The 17388-nt window shown below is 35.9% G+C and overlaps 2 protein-coding genes across 2 annotated transcripts; both read right to left on the bottom strand.

Moving 5' to 3' along the window:
* LOC132790893 (uncharacterized) lies at positions 1-968 on the bottom strand. Its single transcript, XM_060799642.1, has 2 exons — positions 908-968; positions 1-852 (listed from the first exon to the last, which is right to left on the bottom strand). Exons 1-2 carry the CDS (start codon positions 920-922, stop codon positions 58-60), a joined length of 810 nt encoding a protein of 269 aa, XP_060655625.1. The 5' UTR covers positions 923-968; the 3' UTR covers positions 1-57.
* A 382-nt stretch (positions 969-1350) lies between these two features.
* On the bottom strand, positions 1351-2308 carry LOC132791015 (uncharacterized). Its single transcript, XM_060799789.1, has 2 exons — positions 2237-2308; positions 1351-2174 (listed from the first exon to the last, which is right to left on the bottom strand). The coding sequence occupies exons 1-2, from the start codon at positions 2249-2251 to the stop codon at positions 1572-1574; spliced, it is 618 nt and encodes a 205-aa protein (XP_060655772.1). The 5' UTR covers positions 2252-2308; the 3' UTR covers positions 1351-1571.
* Positions 2309-17388: the final 15080 nt, after the last annotated feature.

The following is a 17388-nucleotide window of genomic DNA, read 5'->3' as shown; positions in this document are numbered from 1 at the left end:
AATAAACATTATTATGTTTAATTATTTATTATCTCAGCAAGGCTCTACATTACACACTTAACCAAATAAACCTCTAAATGGATTAACAACACTGTCAAATATACCTCCAGGCTTATTATTGCCTTTATTTTGTTGACCACCATTTGCTGCATTTTGATTGCCTTGACTTTCCAGTTCCACCGTATCCGTCAATCCAATGTCTAGATCAGTTTCTTTATCATTTGTTTGTGGAGACTGTGGCTGTTCATTTTCTTTAGGCTTATCGTTACGGAAGATGCCAGTGACTTTGCTACTCACTCGGCCCATGATTGATTCATTGCCATCATCAGAAGGTTTATTTGAATTACCGCCTCCAAAGAATCCTCCAGTCAAACGATTTGTCAGTGGGCTAGTCAAATCGCTCAATCCACCAACCAAACCACCTGCGAGTCTATCGCTGACACCACCAATGCTTTCGCTCACTTTATCGGATATTTTATCGGCAACTGCTCCAACTCTGTCGCCGATTCTATCTGTTATTTTATCGGCCACTGCACTTACTCTGTTGCCAATTCCACTTGATATTTTGCCAAGCGTTCCACCCGGCGAGATCTTTACACCATTATATTCCGGAGGACCTCCTTCGGGACTTTTGATAACTGTTATTAGATCACTGTTATCTGATGATTCGGCAATTATCCGCTTCATTGGCGCTACTGGAGATTTTTTTGTACCCAGAATGGAAAATATCATCTTTGATGGGAAGAGAGTAAAATCTTCAAACGCTAACGCTATAGCATCTGCTCGATCGAGCCAATCTCTTAAGCCTGCATTCGATGAACTACAAGCCAAGGCTATTGCCAGGAATAATACCTAATAATGGAAAAAATAAGTTGAAAAAGCTTTATATAGAAATAGTGTAACTCACTAGACATCGGGACATTCCAAAAGCTCGTGATATTACTTCGAGGCTTTTAGGAAAACTGACGCTCTATATAACAAGCGGCTGCTTATAAGGCTAAGCATTCAAAGTTAAATAGTATTTATGTAAATGTAAAATTTACAGTGGGTATTAAATAAAGTTCACCAAAGTTCAGACTTACACATATTAAAATTTGCAATACGACTTTTAATAAATTGTATCATTCATACAGCTTTTTAAATCTGTAGTGTTATCTGTAGTGTTTTGATTCTAGTATGTTACAAGTTACTATGCTCATTGTAGTTACTATTCTATGACAGCGAACACATAACATAATTTAATTAGGTTTAGGCAACAATAAACCGATAATTGAACTTTGCTACTTATGTTTTACAACTTAAAACTGTATTTTCTTCTAAATAAAAGTTGTAGAATAAAATTCAAAGAAATAGTAGAAAATATGTTTTTAAATATTTATTTTGAAAGCATCCCTTAAAGTGATATAACAAATTAATGTGTAACAAGATCTATATATTAACAGATTAGCCATCTCTTTCCAGATAATAAAATGATACATCCTCATCTTTCAGCATTCTAATAATCAACTCTTAATTAAGAGATAAAATTATATTGAATTAATCAAAATAATTGCTTTGGGATACATGTGCAATTATTGATCTTGTTGACCATTATCATTATCATTATCATACTCATAATCATCCTCATACTTTTCGGCTGTTTTAAATAGTGAATGCAATCCAGCCAACACAAACTTTGGAGCATGAAAGCGTTTAGCGACAGTGTCTACAACATCTTCAAAATTGGGAGCATCCTTCTCCCCAAGATAGTACGCTTCAAGAGTGTGTGGTGGAAGACCCAAGTGCATACTAACTTCACTAGCCATATCATGAGCAATATTTTGAAAATTGTTGAAAATATCGATCTCCAAACCCAATGGCGATTCATCCTTTTCAGCCGATGGGGAAGTTACATAATCATATAAGTGCAAATCGTTGAGTCTATCTTGTAAAGTTTGTCGTCTTCTTCTGAGGTGCTGAGGTGCAACTTTATGTGATGGCCAGAAAGACGAACCTGATGAAATAGGAACCGCTACGGATGCCATAGAAGACGCCCGACTAATGGGACCGCCCAAGGCCATATCCAAAAATGTTGTTCCAAGAATCGTATTAAGTATAAATATGGATCCAATCATAGCCTCTGTAATTAAGGCAGAAGAACTGCTCAAGAAGAAAACAAGCGAAAAGACAATCAGCTGTAAAAGATAATGATAATTAAAGCAGCGAGACAATGAAGAAGAGTTACCAACTAACTTACAGTCAATCGTGCCATTAGGTAATCAATGATAATATCTCAAGGTGAAGTCGACGACTGTCACTCCACATGAGCATCGACAATTTTTTATAGCAGAATTCCAAAATGTAATTAGAATATAGACTCGATATTTTTACAGTTGTAAATAGAACAGTTCAGTTCGCTTTAAAGGTTCATCTTAGTATTAACCTTGTGAGTTCACATTGTGTAAAGGAAATTTTACACGAAACTAATGTCTTTAAGAGGGGAACACACTTTCGATTCCTAATGATTGTTCAACTTATTCTTTACGAATATCGATAGATTCATTAGTGGGTTAATACTGAAAGACTATTTGTAGTATGTTTTTATTAAAATAATTACTAAATATCCAATATTCCGATCTTAATTAAATGGAAATTGATTCTGTCCTGAGAGCAGTTGAACGGACAGATAATTTCTAAAAAGTGACTCAAGTATTTTGGCTTCATGCTTCCTTTCTAATAAAGCATTTTGGTGTTGTAGCTTTCAGTAATAATTCTTAATTTTCAATTTATTTGGCACTTTACGCACAAACTGCAAAATATTCAATATTAATGGAGAATACTTGTAAGGCGGAAGCCAAAGTAAACAAGACTCCATTGAAGCAAGTATGATATATGTAAATGTTGTTGCCAGAAAACTTCGTCAATATGCAGGGGGAGTAAAGGCGAGTTGTCTGTGCTATATTTGATTTATAAATACTTGACATAAAATTTATGATACGTGAATAAAAATGGCGTGGAAATTGCTGTCTGAAAAATTACTTGAACAAAACGGATGCGACTTCCAACAATGACAACTTCAACACCAAAGCGAACTGGAAAACGCTTCAGAGACAGTTCAATATTTTGTTCTGTACTCTTTGAACCATTCATTAGATACAAGCAGCGCCTTAAAACTAACACAACTTTTCAAAATTTTAATATATTTAAGCTCCAATCATATTTTTTGTTGGAAATCCCAAATTCATAATTTTTACTTGACGCCATTCTGACATTAATATTTTATATTGTATGCCTTGTATTTTACCGTTTCGCTTTATTTGATTTTTCAGAAAGTTATAGGCTTGTTATAAAAATGAACGGCCTCAATATTCAGCTAGTCATTTATTGGAAAATTTGCGAGGCATGTCGGCAACTTATTTATATGTTATGTGCTCGTGCTCTTATTATTGCAGCAATTGCAATTTGTAAGCCAGAGTCCATTAAGCAACTTTTAGCATATTTTAATGTGTACTTCGTCCTGTCTCAGTGCCATTTTTATTTAATGAGTGTTTTTACTACAAAAGCTTTAATCACTGCTGATAAAGTAGTCTCAATTTGTTTTGAGATCTTAAAAGAAAAGAATGGATCACAAATAAAGTTCGTTTTTTCGTCAGCTAATATTATGATCAACTATAGAGTCAAAGTTTATTTATAACAATTAAAATTAAAGCATATTGTAGACGAATGTTTTGACAAACTGCGTAAATTTTTAAAGGATGCTGCACACAGATAAAAAAAAACTGAAAAAATAACTCAAATACAGTTCGAACTGAACAAAAATAAATACTTGAACGGTTTGCACTTCCTCAGTCCATTTGTGTTTTTGTTGGTTTGGTTTAGTTCAATGTCAACCACTTCGAGGGTTGTTGGTTTGGGTAAGTTTGTTTTGCTTTTTTACGGTTTTATAATTTGAATAAAAAGCGACTCTAAGGCGATGGCCATGGTTGGAGGGTTGACAAACTGCAAGATGCGACTCACTACACTCGAAAGTCAAATGGAAAGTTCAAAGCGTAGACAACCCTCAAGGATCTGGGATATTCGTACAACATTTTAGGATACAGGACCGCTGCAAAAGTTTCGACTTGAAGTGCGCGAGGTTTTCACTTGAAAAGTGTTGCTTGAGATGCTGCCAAAGTGGACACCCCCATCAAAGTATACCATGATAAACATGAACACCTTCTCAATAGATTGTCAGAGGGCAACTCGACAGAGCCCAGAGCAGAAGGAAGGTAATTCAAATGTGTTTTTATTGATGCGCGCTTGAGGCGCCGGATGTGTTGTCCTTTGGGTTTTCCATTCTAATATCCGCCGGTGATAACTTGAATTATTGACAAGCAGCAGCAGCCTTGCAGCAGCCCACGCTCAGCGTTGTCCAGCTTCCTTTAAAATGTGCCACTGCAGCTTCAGTTCCATCTCATCAACTTTTTTTTTGCTGTTACTTGGTCAATGTCCTTCCTCGTTAATGTGGGCCGCCATCGTTTGCGTTTTATTTTCCGTTCCTTTGGTCGTTGATTTGATTTGAGTTGAGCCTCCCCTCGAGCAGTTGCTATGCCACCCACAATCTCCACATTAAAGCGACCCGAGCAAAAGCGTTGATACCATTATGGCCAAAAGAAATTATCTGATAATATTATATCACTTTTATTGACTTCAACTCATGGGTAAATACAGTCTCTGAATGTTTTTATCTATGCAAATTAAATTTGGCAATATCAGAAAATATTTTCATTACACTTTCTAGAAAAGCTACAAAAAATTTAAATAGAATATAATCGTTATTTAAGACTAACAAGCCATTAGTTGTATTAGCTAATACAGCTCGCTAATTGATCATTTTGACACACGCATATTTCATAAACTCATTCAGAGAGTTGGGGACTCCATTTGAAAGCGATATTCAGTTTTGGGTTATACAAATGACGAAAGTGCGAGAATGCGTGTCGTATGTAAATTATAGGAACAGACAAGAACACAGCTAATATACATATATAGCAGAGAGTGAGGTAGAGGACGGAGAGTGAGTAATTTTCCAATGGGCCAGAGGCGAGACATGCAAAGGACATCGAAAGGACACCGGCACAAGGACACAGAGCACGCACAGAGAGGCCCAGAAGTCTCAAGTGCTAATAAACTACATGCACATCGAGAATGCGCGTTAATAATTTATGTGGGCTAATCGACCCCACTGGATAAACATCATATGCAGGCAGTCTATCTATTTTTTTAGAGGGGTAGCAAATAGGGGGAGAAATGCGTCTGCTGCGTCGCCTGTCAACATCAACAACCCTTTCTTTTTTCTACCCAAAAATAGTGCACAAAATTTATAGGCAATTTTTGGATGTGTTTCAAGTCCAAAATGTACCTTGACACTATCTAAACTAATGTATCTATACTTTCCCTATTAGCTGGGCAAACAGTTTCATTCTTGTTTACATATTACGACACACACACAAAGAGTGAAAGGCATACACGTTATGTTGTTTGAAATTTAATTAACAAAAGGGTCAATTGTCGCGTGTGGGCGATGTTAACGCCTGACCTCTGGCCTCCCCAATTTGGTAAACAATATTCTTTTTTGATTAATTTATGAATATTCGTGTGAAATTTTTTTTGTTTTTATACATTTTTATTATTTATGCCTGCATGGGTCCAGTTCGCGTGCTCCACAAAAATTCCCATAAAAGTTCAAGTTTAATGAGCGAAAATTTCATTATTATTCTAATTACATTTTTATCGTTAGTAATTGTTCGAAATTAAACAAAAGTATACTCATTGGTTTTACGATCAAAGTAATATATGAGCAGCATTTATGAGAATTTTACTATATTATATTATTTGTCTATCATCCAAACCAAATTTATGATGACTCAAGAGAATCCCTAGACCTTTTTGACACTTTTATCTGCTTCCAACAAACTTGCAACTCGGCTGTGTCTCCAGGCTAAACTATTTTTCAAATCAAATTAAAAGTGAAAACTAATTCCCACACATGTCGTGAATGTCATGCCATTGTTTCTGTTGTTTTCCGGTTTCCTTTTCTCCCTTTCACTCACTCTCGCAAAATCCCTTTTTCGTTTAGAATAGTTGACAAAGTTTTGCAAAGTAATAAAATCAATAAATGACTTTTCAACTTTGTCCGTTTGTTTTGTGGGCCACTTTAAACTTCATGGCTAAGAATTACGAAATTGAAATTTGATTTATATTTAAAGAATGCAAATTAAAAAGCATTTAAATTATTACTTACTGAAGTATATCTTAATATTATTTCTAATATTTAATATATAATTATGAAAAATAAATAATAAATTATAACATTATATTTACTACAATAACATTCCTTAAACTTTCTTATGCATCTCTATAATAAATACAGATTGCATTCTTTAATACATTTTTGTCAGCACTTCTCTTTAAAGCTTCTTTACAAAAATTGTGCACATGAAAGCTAGAAGACCTTAGTCCGATTATTGCACATCCCAAGAGCTGTCTGTGTTTATCCTGTTAGCTAAGCACCTTGCTGCGGTGCTTGGTATGAATTTTTCATGGCATTTTTGCAGTATGAAACACACTACTCTACGACTCGTTGGAACTGGCAAACTGACTGGGAAAAGTGTCAGCAAACATTGCAGTGAAGAGAAGTGATGCTGCAGATAGCTATGGCGATACAAAGTTGGGGTAAAGAGATACTTTGGGGCATAAATATTAAATGTGTAAGCAGAACAGAGTCGACCTGGTCAGGCGATATGGAATATGTGCTAAACTGTCAGTAATTGAAGACATGCAAAGCACTTAAGCGGAGAACCCTCAAACCCTTTACACCTCGCACTAACCCTTCACTCAGCTGGACTCTAGAAAGATATTGGACCCTTCTCGCTTCTCGACGTGCGCTTTCGCCACGGCAATTAACTTTACAAATCGCATGTGAACCTGTGATTAATTATTCCAAAACCGGACAGTCAACTCAGCTCCATCTCTAGTTCTCTCAACCGGAGGACAGTTAACCCATTTCGTCCTGAAAAAGGGTTGCACTAACAGCTGCACAACAAATTCTGAATATGTTCATGTGTAGGTGTGTGTGAGTGGATGGGTGTGAGTATTTTTGACATTTCACAATTTTTGCTGCCATCCCAACAAAACATATTTGATGAATGTTTGCTCATAAGGCGTAAATTGAAACTATTTTTGACCAAGGCAAGAGTCCGAATTCGAGACCAAATCCCATTTTGACCACATGCCACTTAACACATGTTGTGCCTCCCCCCAGCTCTTGTCCTCCACATGGTGAGCATCTCAGGGTTTTGACTTTGGTCAGTTTTCTTATCGTAGTGGCACAAAGTTTGGCATTAATTTTGATTTGGTCAACACTTCATTAATCACGCCCAAATGAAAAGTGTTTCGGGTTCTTGTTTTTTGCTCTTATTCTTGGACCCATATTTCACACACGTACTAATCTCCTGTGGTCAAGCACATGTGTGTGTGTGTGTGTGTGTGTGTGCCCATGGCAAAAGTTTTATTACAACCTTATCGCTTTATCGAACATTGGAAACTAACGACGACCCTTTTCAAGGCTCTGTGTCCTTCTCCTTGCTAGCATCCTTCAATTCAATTTCTATTTCGAAGCACGCACACAGCATCCTGTCAGAGCTGAGCTAGGGGTTATATTACCCAGAGAGCGGGGGCATTTGCATATATTTGACGATCGCGTAGATTTTATGCATCATCCGTTACGCATTAGGTTGCATGTTCTTAAATATTCAACGATCCTTTGAATTCATTCTTTTCACTTTTTCGGGTAATTCAGTGAACAGATGTTTTTCCATTTATTGTAAATATTCTCGAAAGGGTTATAATCTTCCTCTATCATCTCTAAGGGTATTTGTTTTGCTGAACCCATCAGCTGGTAATATACGGTTACGAAAGAGCTGGTAAAAGAGTGAAATTTAAAAGTTTAAAAAAAAACAGAGTATTAGAGTATCATCAAAAAAGGAATAAAATCCAAATTAATAAAGTTTAAATGAAATATATTTTTATTTCAGTTGGTATAGCATATTTATAATTCACACTATCACATAATTTTTAACATAATTCAATTCCCTCATCTTAAATTTAAAGCTGCCCATTCTGCTCGTTTACGTAGCCGGGAGAAAACCAACAAATAATAACACAAAGAAGAAAAATAAAAATTGCATTTAAAAACTCAAAAAGTGGAAAAACTTGCTTTGCTTCGAGTGGTAAAAAAGTGAAAGAAAACAAACAAAAACTGAATATGAGTGGGAATGTGAGCTCGTATCCTTGCTTTTCCTTTATAATTTGCACAGCTCCAAGTGTTGTTGTTCCTTGCTTCTGCCGTTGACGGTTGATGAAGAGCCACAGCAGCTGCACCAAATAGGACCAACAAAACAAAAAACAACACAAAAAAAGATTCCCCATTTAATATGCAAAGCAACCGCCTTAGGTGCCTCGAGTTGGGGCACGAGTTGCGGGGCATGCCTCGTAGTTTCGTCCAAGTTGAGTGGCAAAAAGTTAATGGATTGTTATCTTGCGGTTCGGTTTCCTTGGGTCCAAGCAACCGCCACTCCATTCGAGTTAGTATGCAATTAAAGCGCGTGCCTCATCTTGCAGCACTTGTGCTTCGTTTGCAGTTAATGAAATTGTTATAAGTGCACTCCTAGCCATGAAATATATCCTTAATCCAAGCCAGCTGTCTCACACGAGCCATGCAACACAAGTGTTTACAAAAAGTTTCACGAATTGGATTGGGGCAAGTCGCCAAACTTTTTGCCACATGAGTTTTGGCTGGAAATTCAGCAAAATGAAATATTAATAGCCCAATGATGAGGTGATAATGGAGGTTATATCTTGGGTCTTTCAGCAATTGATTTGACTCAGTCGCCAATTAAATTCGCAGTCCGACATGCTCGCCTATTAAGCATAACTTTAAAATAACCGAAATAAAAATCGATAACCTACATTTGCTGCATTGTGAGTAAAAATACAAACTCGTAAGAATAATGCAAAACGCAAAAAAAAAGCACCACATAAAGAACAAAGGCAACAACAAGAACAAACAATTAGAAGCACAACATGAATAACAACCCTCAATTACGACAGCGAATTTCACCGTCTTGCAGTGTGTGTATTTTTTAATTAGAACAAAACGGGAAAACGGGACGCAAAGGATATGCCAGCCAAGCAGTTAGATAATAACGAAACTCAAAGCACGTTGAACTGAATTCCTGTCACAAAAAAAAGGTCTGGGCGGGCAACCGTTGCTCATGTCATTCATGACAAGCATGTATCTTAGGCAAGGATATTTCGAGACGTTAAACCTGTCAAAGAGCGTACGCATTCGTTAACCTTAACTGTGAATGATACGGAAATCCAGATTTATGCTATTTTCTAGGTGTTTTCACAAGCCAAATAAAGTCACGTGTCCTTGGGCAACATGTAGGCTGGGCACAAGACCTAAAGGCATAACTCGAAGTGTGTCCCCAGCATATTGTCAACTTTCTATTGTATCGTTGTTATTATTTTTGCAAAAGGGTCTCAAGTTCTGTATCCTTGTGTGCTGGTCATGTCAGTCGCATATGCTAATTAGGCAATTAATATTTGTGGGCAGCACAACTTAATTTATAGAACAAGAAAAAGAAACAGAAATATGCTTTTTGTTATGAAATGCGATACTTGCGAGTCCTTTTTTAACATACACACAGTGTCCTGGGTCCCCTAACTATGTGTACGTCATGCGGCAACACAATAAACTTATCACATGTTGCCAACGCTTGGACCCAAAAACTTTTGCGACGAGTTTGATTTGCGGTGCAGCCCCCAGCCTATGCATATATACGTAGTATATCCTTGTGTGTCCTGCCAGCCTGTCAGGCTACTGATATACGACTTAAGCTCAGAATCTTTCATCTACTCTCAACTAGCAACGCACTGTCAGCAATAATATTTTCTTAAAGACGACTTTTGAGTGCATGCCACGAATAACTTGCCACAGGTTGAGCAGGGGCCGAGGCATGCAGCAACTGTTTTGTGGTTGTTCCTTTTGTGCGACTTGCAAGATGTAGTCAACTGCATATAGGAACTTGACTCTTGTATCTCTAGGCGACATTTGTCAGAGCTGCTTGTCGAGTCAACTTGAGAGAGTTGAGAGTTGAGTTGGGCTGCGGTTGCCCAAAAGACTTGATTAAGTTTCTATGTCTCAAGCTGACAATCAAATGGACAGCCGGGTAATGCGATATATGAATTTATAAATAAATCTAAAAGTGAAACAAACTACTTTAAGATGAGGAGCAACGCAGTGTATTGAACTATTTCGAAAATGAATATGTTACTTTCGGTTTGAACCGTTAAATGTTTAAGGTAAAGTAAAGTGGTAATCGATTTAGAATAGCATCACATAACGTAAGATGATAAGATCCGAAAGCAATCGGAAATTTGCGCTGAAAAAAGTATATTTACATAAATGGGAATGCACATCATCTGAAAAGCTTAAAATTACTGAAGGGAAATAAGTTAATCGCAAGTAAAATAACTTCGAGCCAAATATTGTGTAAAAACAAGCCAGAAGGAACGAGAAAATTGAAAAGGAAACAAAAAGCAAACACACGGCTCGCTAACGGTAAACTTTTTCGCATCCAAGTCAAGTTTGTATTACCATGTTACGTATACGTAATGTGGCAATAAATGTTGCGCTCGATTAAAAAACCATTGCATACTTTTTGGCGCTTCGCCTTTTACGTCCGTTTCAGAGATGGAGAAGACTTGTCTGAAATCTGTTGGGCCAACAAAATAAAAAAGAGGCATTGTGTTAGCTCCAGACGGAGCCACAGCATACTGAGAGTATGTGGAAGAGAGTTGTTAACGCGTCAGTCAGACACATCTTGCACACGCTTCGCTTGCAACATGTTGTGAACGCGGCAGCTGGGGATGTAGTCGCTTAAGTAAGTGCTTGTAATTTTGCCTCACAACTTTGCAACTGATTAACTGAAGCCGGAAAACTTACTTGGAAAAATAACCCATGTAAGACAGATGCGAATCAGACATTTCAACAAGGCTTATTAAATTATATTCACATTTTAAAGTGTACGGTTTTATTATTTATTTAAAGTATCCCAAAACTTAACTTACTGTATATAGAGCGGTTACTATGATAAAATCATGAGAAACTCCAGATAGACGACTTTTGAATAGATGATTAATTAAGAAAACATATTTCGGAAAAGTGATTAATAACAATACTTAGTCTTTAGTGTAAGTATAAAATACACCTCATTCTAATGCACATAATAAAAGAGCACCATATATATATTAAATTTGAAACTTTAAATCAAAGATCCAATATTTTGTAAATACTAATAGTTTTTTATGAAAACTTAGAATTTATTAATATCTGATCATGTATTGAAGTTGTGTTAACTTAATTTTTTGGTTTGTAATCGCTATTAAATTTCACTCATTTAATATTTTGTAACAGTTTTCTCTGAGTGTAGGCATTATTACAAGCTTCTTTGATCGCCAGAAACGCATTCCCACAACAACTGCAAACTAAACTGAAAACTAAAAATATTAAAGTTTAGGTGTTCTTAATTAGCAACAAGCATGAAAAAGGATAAAATGAAAATAAATAAGTCCAAACTGAAACGAAAGCTCGCCATATAAAATGTGCGCTCAAACAGAAAGCAATAAGAACTAACTAAAACACACACAAACAGAAATACAAAAAAATTAGAGCGAAAGTCATGCGTGCTCGACTTAAAGATACTTGTCAGTTTATTTGTTTAACAAATTCAACTCACTCCGCGAAGGATTTTAGGAATGTATACACATAATTTCAAAGCGATTCGACGACGTTGCAAATATCGACATCGTTGCTCAAATTTGTATATATTTTTCAAATTAAAGTTATAACTTATAAAAATATATAAGTTTGTAATGTATGTATATGTATGTATAATATATATATAAGTAAATATATTTGTATGTATATATATGGAATATAAGTATAATTTAAAAGTTAAATTTTCTTTACATTTTTAATAAAAAAAATTAAAAACTAAAATTAATATAGTAACATTTATTTTCCATTTTGGATTTCAAAATTGTTTATCAATAGTACGATAATTGCATAGAAATTTGATTACCACCAACTCATCATAGCCCTTTACTTTGTTAGTGACGGATACTAAAACAAAGGCCGGGCAGAAAAGCTTTTAAATTTTATTTCATATTTGTTAAATTAAATATTATTCAGAGATTTTCACTCGGTATCTTTCACCCCTTTTCGCTCCCTTTCTACCACGCTTCTACTTTTACCATCATTTGCGAATTTTTATTTGTGTTTTTTTCTTGTGAAAAGTTTTTCATTTTTTGACCAGGTTTTGCCACTGAGTTGTGCAATGATACTTCAACTTTTTGCCAGCAGTTCGTTTAGTTGACTTTCCAGGGGTGGAAGTGATGCATAAACTCTTCAGAAGATTAATGCACGCGAAAACCAGTTTTGCTCTTCAATTGTCCATTGTCCACTTATCCAGTCGCTAAACATGTGTCATAATACATAACACACAGCAGCAAATTGCCTTCAGAGTCGCTGACCACCAACCGCGTGTTGGGTTGACCACTTCAATGCCTGTGTGTATACGTGTGATTACGAGTATTATGCTGATCAATTTGTAAATGAGTCTTGTTCAATTTTCCGCAACATTAAAGCTGACCTGAGGTCATTTGGGAACCGGCTCTACGCGCGTGCCCACAACGGATCATAAACTCTGCCTTTGCCCCTCTGTCCCTCAGTTGCAGTGACCAACCGGTTTGTTTTCCTTGACTTCCCTCCGTCATTGCCTCGGAGAATGCAACCACCAATGCTGAAAAGGAGCGCAGACACGAGCCTGCACTCAAGGATTGCCATTTGTCCTGTGTGCTGTGTGCTGTGTGCTGTGGACAGGGGTCAGTGGTGTTGCCAATTGGTTGCATGACATTTTCATTTGCTGCTTCATGTTTATATTTTCTATTTGTTTTCGTGTTCTTCTATCTGTTGCATGTGCTCCTGCTCCTGGTCGTCGTTCTGGTTCTGCCCTTTGTTCGCTCAATAGGGGCCAATGCTGCGCTTGGCATGTGCAACACCCGAGGGCAATGCGTCTTGTTTGGGGTGCTGAATGCATTCAACGCACAACTTGGCGATGAAAAGAGATAAATGTTAATTCGAGTTTATGCTCATGCACAATTTAGATACCCTGTGTGTGGTGTGTGGTGAACAAATCTGCCACTCTACCTCAAACTTTACTACCCTATGAATGTCCTATATTAACTACTCGAGGAGTAGAAATTTCATCGTGTTTTGCTTTTGATTGTATAATAAGTGTTGTTTAGTATTAAGAATAAATATTATTAATATGTTCATTTTTAATCTAGATGGATGTGCAGGATATGCATGGCATTAATGCAAGTCAACTTATAGATCTTGTTCAATAGCACCTAACAGAAAACTTTGAAAATAGTATTATGAAATGCACAGACAATGACAAGGTTATATTTTTGTATACTTTTATTCATTTTTCAAGTATTGACAATAAATTTCGAATGTGCTTTCCTTCAATCTGGTCGGCTTAATTCAGCCTCCGGCTTAATTCAGCCTCAACATATAATAGTTGACCTACCATTATCACACTATATTTAAATCTTTTAAAATTTTAAAGGAAAAATTAGCTACAGCGAATACTACATGAAATAGATAAGTAAAAGAAAAATGCAATAAATATCTTTTATTAATTAATTAATTAATAATTTTTTTAAAATTAAAATTTGAATAACAGGCAGAAGGATTTACCTGCGACTACATATTTTGAATCTCCTTCTGTCCATCCATACAATAAAACACGTTAATCTCATCAACTATAAAAGATTCATGGGTAAAGATTAACTATCTTGGAGTAACAACTAATAAATATATTTTTTAAAACCCTTGTTAAATATTGTAGACTCTAGAAGGGATATATTATTTCGTGTAACTTGAAGATTAAGATTTCTGAAATACTCAATGTTCAATTGAAAACGTTATGGCTTTAGTGAGATCCTAGGCGAATTTTAACTTCTCTGGCTTGCAAATATTACTGACACTCAAACCCTTCCTCATAAGTAACAATGGAGCTTTTTGTGCTTAAACTTGGTTTGATGGCAAAGCAAAAGAACCAGATTAATGTTGCCTACTTCGAGGGTTGTCGCAGCAAATGGCAAATGTGAATTGATGAATTTTTGTTTTGCATTCAATTTTTTGGGCATTTACTGTGATTTAGGGAGGTTAGGAGGTAGTGCAATTCAAATTCAAAAGATTTTTAGATTATTAAAAAAATATGTTACAATAGAAGGAAAGGGGAATTCCGACTGCGACTCCTGCAGAACGTTGCTTGTCACAAAGGAGTATAACATATTTTGACATTTGCCAAATTAAAGTGAGTTGTTACATTTTTTCTTTTCCTTTTTCGTTGGGTGCTTGTTGCCGTCGTTGTTTTTGCTGTCGTTATTGTTCTGGCACCTTTTGCATTAAATATTAATTCATGCATAAAGTGTGAAAAAAGTGCGGAAAAAATGAATTGCGAAATCAGTGCAGACAAGACACGACACTTTTGTTGGCAGCACGTTAAGTCAACATGCGGTTTTTGGCATATTTTGGGATCCCAGCGAATCGCAGATACGTCTGGTTTAGTCTCTTACACAGTTCAAATCGTTGGCCTAGCAACCAACACCAAATTATTATCTTCGATGCTGAGTGATTTAAATTATGAAACATTAAGTTGACACGCTTCGTAATCATCATCAGAATATAAACACATTTCTATATGATAATAATAAAAACATTAAATATCCATTACCTAAAATTTAACATATTCACAAGTAATTAAAGCCAAATAATTCAAATACCTGCATTCACGGTTGCCACTTTTGGTAAAATGTACCAAAACTGGTACATTTTTATGCGTTGGTACATTGGATCACGTTTTTCATATTGGTACATTTTCAATATGCCTAGTCTAGTATGGCTCTGTTCCACCAGATATAAATTTTGTATAATTTTGTTAGAAATTTAACCATGACGAGCACTGGAAAGTATCGCATACAGTGTTAATTGAGAAAATATGTATGCGCCAATGTGAGGTCCATCACTACGTAAACAGTTATATATTGTGAATCACAATTTGTGATTCAGCCAAATTTCTAAGTGAAGAAGAACTTGCCTTCTAACTTACTTTCTAATGAAAACGTTTGAAACTGTATACAATGGTGATCCTAATGATATAATATCCCAATGGAACCAACTCCGACTTTCTTTAAATCAGGGAAAAAAAAGATATTCGTAAATTTTGGACAGACATTGAAAGTAAAAAAACGGTGTTGACGAACCGCTATTCAGGAGCTTAATAGAATTCATAAACAACTTGATTTCGTTGCCACACAACTCTGGTGCTGCAGAGCGAAAGTTTCGGTAATGAAAACTAAATTACCAAATAAATTACAATTTAAGACACTAAATAACATAATGTATTGCAAGGAATTGATTGATTGAGACTGTTCATTTTTAACAATTAACTAAGATATTTTAAAATTTGATTTATTATTATTCAAGTGAAAATTCTGTTTTTGTTTTGTTTTATATAGTAAATACTATACTAAAAAAATGAAATATGAAATAATAAAAGATAATTTAAAAAAAACGTTAACAAAATATGGTATTAAAAAATACCAAAAAAAATTGTTGTACATTTTTGCTAAAATTGGTGAATTTTTTCAAAATTTTGGTACACAAAATTTTTTTGGAATGGCAACCGTGCCTGCATTACAATTAACAAGCAATGTAAAATAGGTGGCGCCACCCATCTATTTCACCGCCATCTCTTTCTGAATATCAATGTGGTGCAGATGTCAAATACTGCGAATAGCGACATCTACTGTTCATTTGTAATAATTTCAACGCAAGGTGGTGCTGCTCACTTACTTCAAACAATTGGTACTTATGCGATGTTTAGATTTTGGGCAATGTTCTGCTAGTGTCCCAAGGTACATTTCAAAAAATTTCCTTTAGCTAAGAAATTACACAATTATGCGGGCAATTTCGCTCGCCGTCCACAAATATGTCCATTGGGGCATTTATAGGAATTTAAATTTCTCGTTACTAAATTTCCTAGCACAGCTTGCAACCCTAAATTGACTTTTGCGCTCTTATTTTACCATCGAGTTGGCATCCTTTGTCTAAGTGCATAAAATCAGCTGTTATTCTTTTTCTCTTGTCTTGGCGCCTCATACACATTTCAACTGTTCGTTACTTTTGATTTATTGAAAACTGGTTATTAACTTTATATTTGTACTTATTCAGGTGCAGTAGCTTAAAAAGGGGTAAAGAGCGATCATTATAATGAAAGTTAAAGACGTTTGTAGCGACGAAGCGCCATTGCAGCCAAGATTATTCATACTTATTATATATTGGGCCTCATCGGGCGTCTGGCAAGCGTCCTGTGTGCACGAGATATCCCCAAATCCTTGAGATTGAACCGAGAAGAAGAGCGGAGGACAAGGTTCATAGTCATAGCCAACACAGGCATCTGTTAAATCATAACTGTATGGACCTAAGGCAGTGGAGTCACAACTCTCGCCCTGTCTCAGAGAGGTTGTCATATTGCGGAAGGGCAACTCGATAGTTCGGGAGGTGCAAACCGTAAAAGTGACCTGGCTAATCGGGGAGATCTTCAGATAGCGCATGCTGCGTCTCTGAGGTAAATAAAGCGAATCCAGCCGATAAAAATTTATACTTCCCAGTCGACCATACTGCACTAAGGAGTTGCTGCCATATTCGCTGATGATGCCATTGGAATAACAGCGTGGATTCGAGATGCGACGTGGCACTGAAATAAAGGCAAACCAGAAAAAATAATAAAATAAACAATTGGAAAACCCATTTTAAAAATGCGATTTTAAGCTGTTAAACATCTTTAAAAGATACCAAACTGTTAATGATAAATCATTTGCATTAACTTTACAGTATTTGTCTGGCTGCATGAGAAACATTCATGCTGTATAACAGAGCTGTTAAATTTACATTTACACTCAGTGCGAGTTCCACACTATTCACTAATTGCTGATCAAGGATACGAATATATGTACATACATGCATATATTGTTTACTTTAGGCTGATATCATAATATCTAATGTCTACGAAAAGCTAAGCGATGGCAAAAGCGATAATATTTCGTGCTACATTCTGAGCGATTTAAAGCGATAGCACAGGTTGAAAACTGTTCTCTTGTTTGCCACTCTTTTTATCATTTTAACTCCGCTCTCACTCTGACACCTTTTGATCGATCGCATTGAAAATA

This window comes from Drosophila nasuta, chromosome 3 (genome assembly GCF_023558535.2).
Source record: "Drosophila nasuta strain 15112-1781.00 chromosome 3, ASM2355853v1, whole genome shotgun sequence".
Lineage (NCBI taxonomy): Eukaryota > Metazoa > Arthropoda > Insecta > Diptera > Drosophilidae > Drosophila > Drosophila nasuta.
Note: the sequence above shows the minus strand (reverse complement) of the source record. Positions and strands in the feature narration are given on the sequence as shown.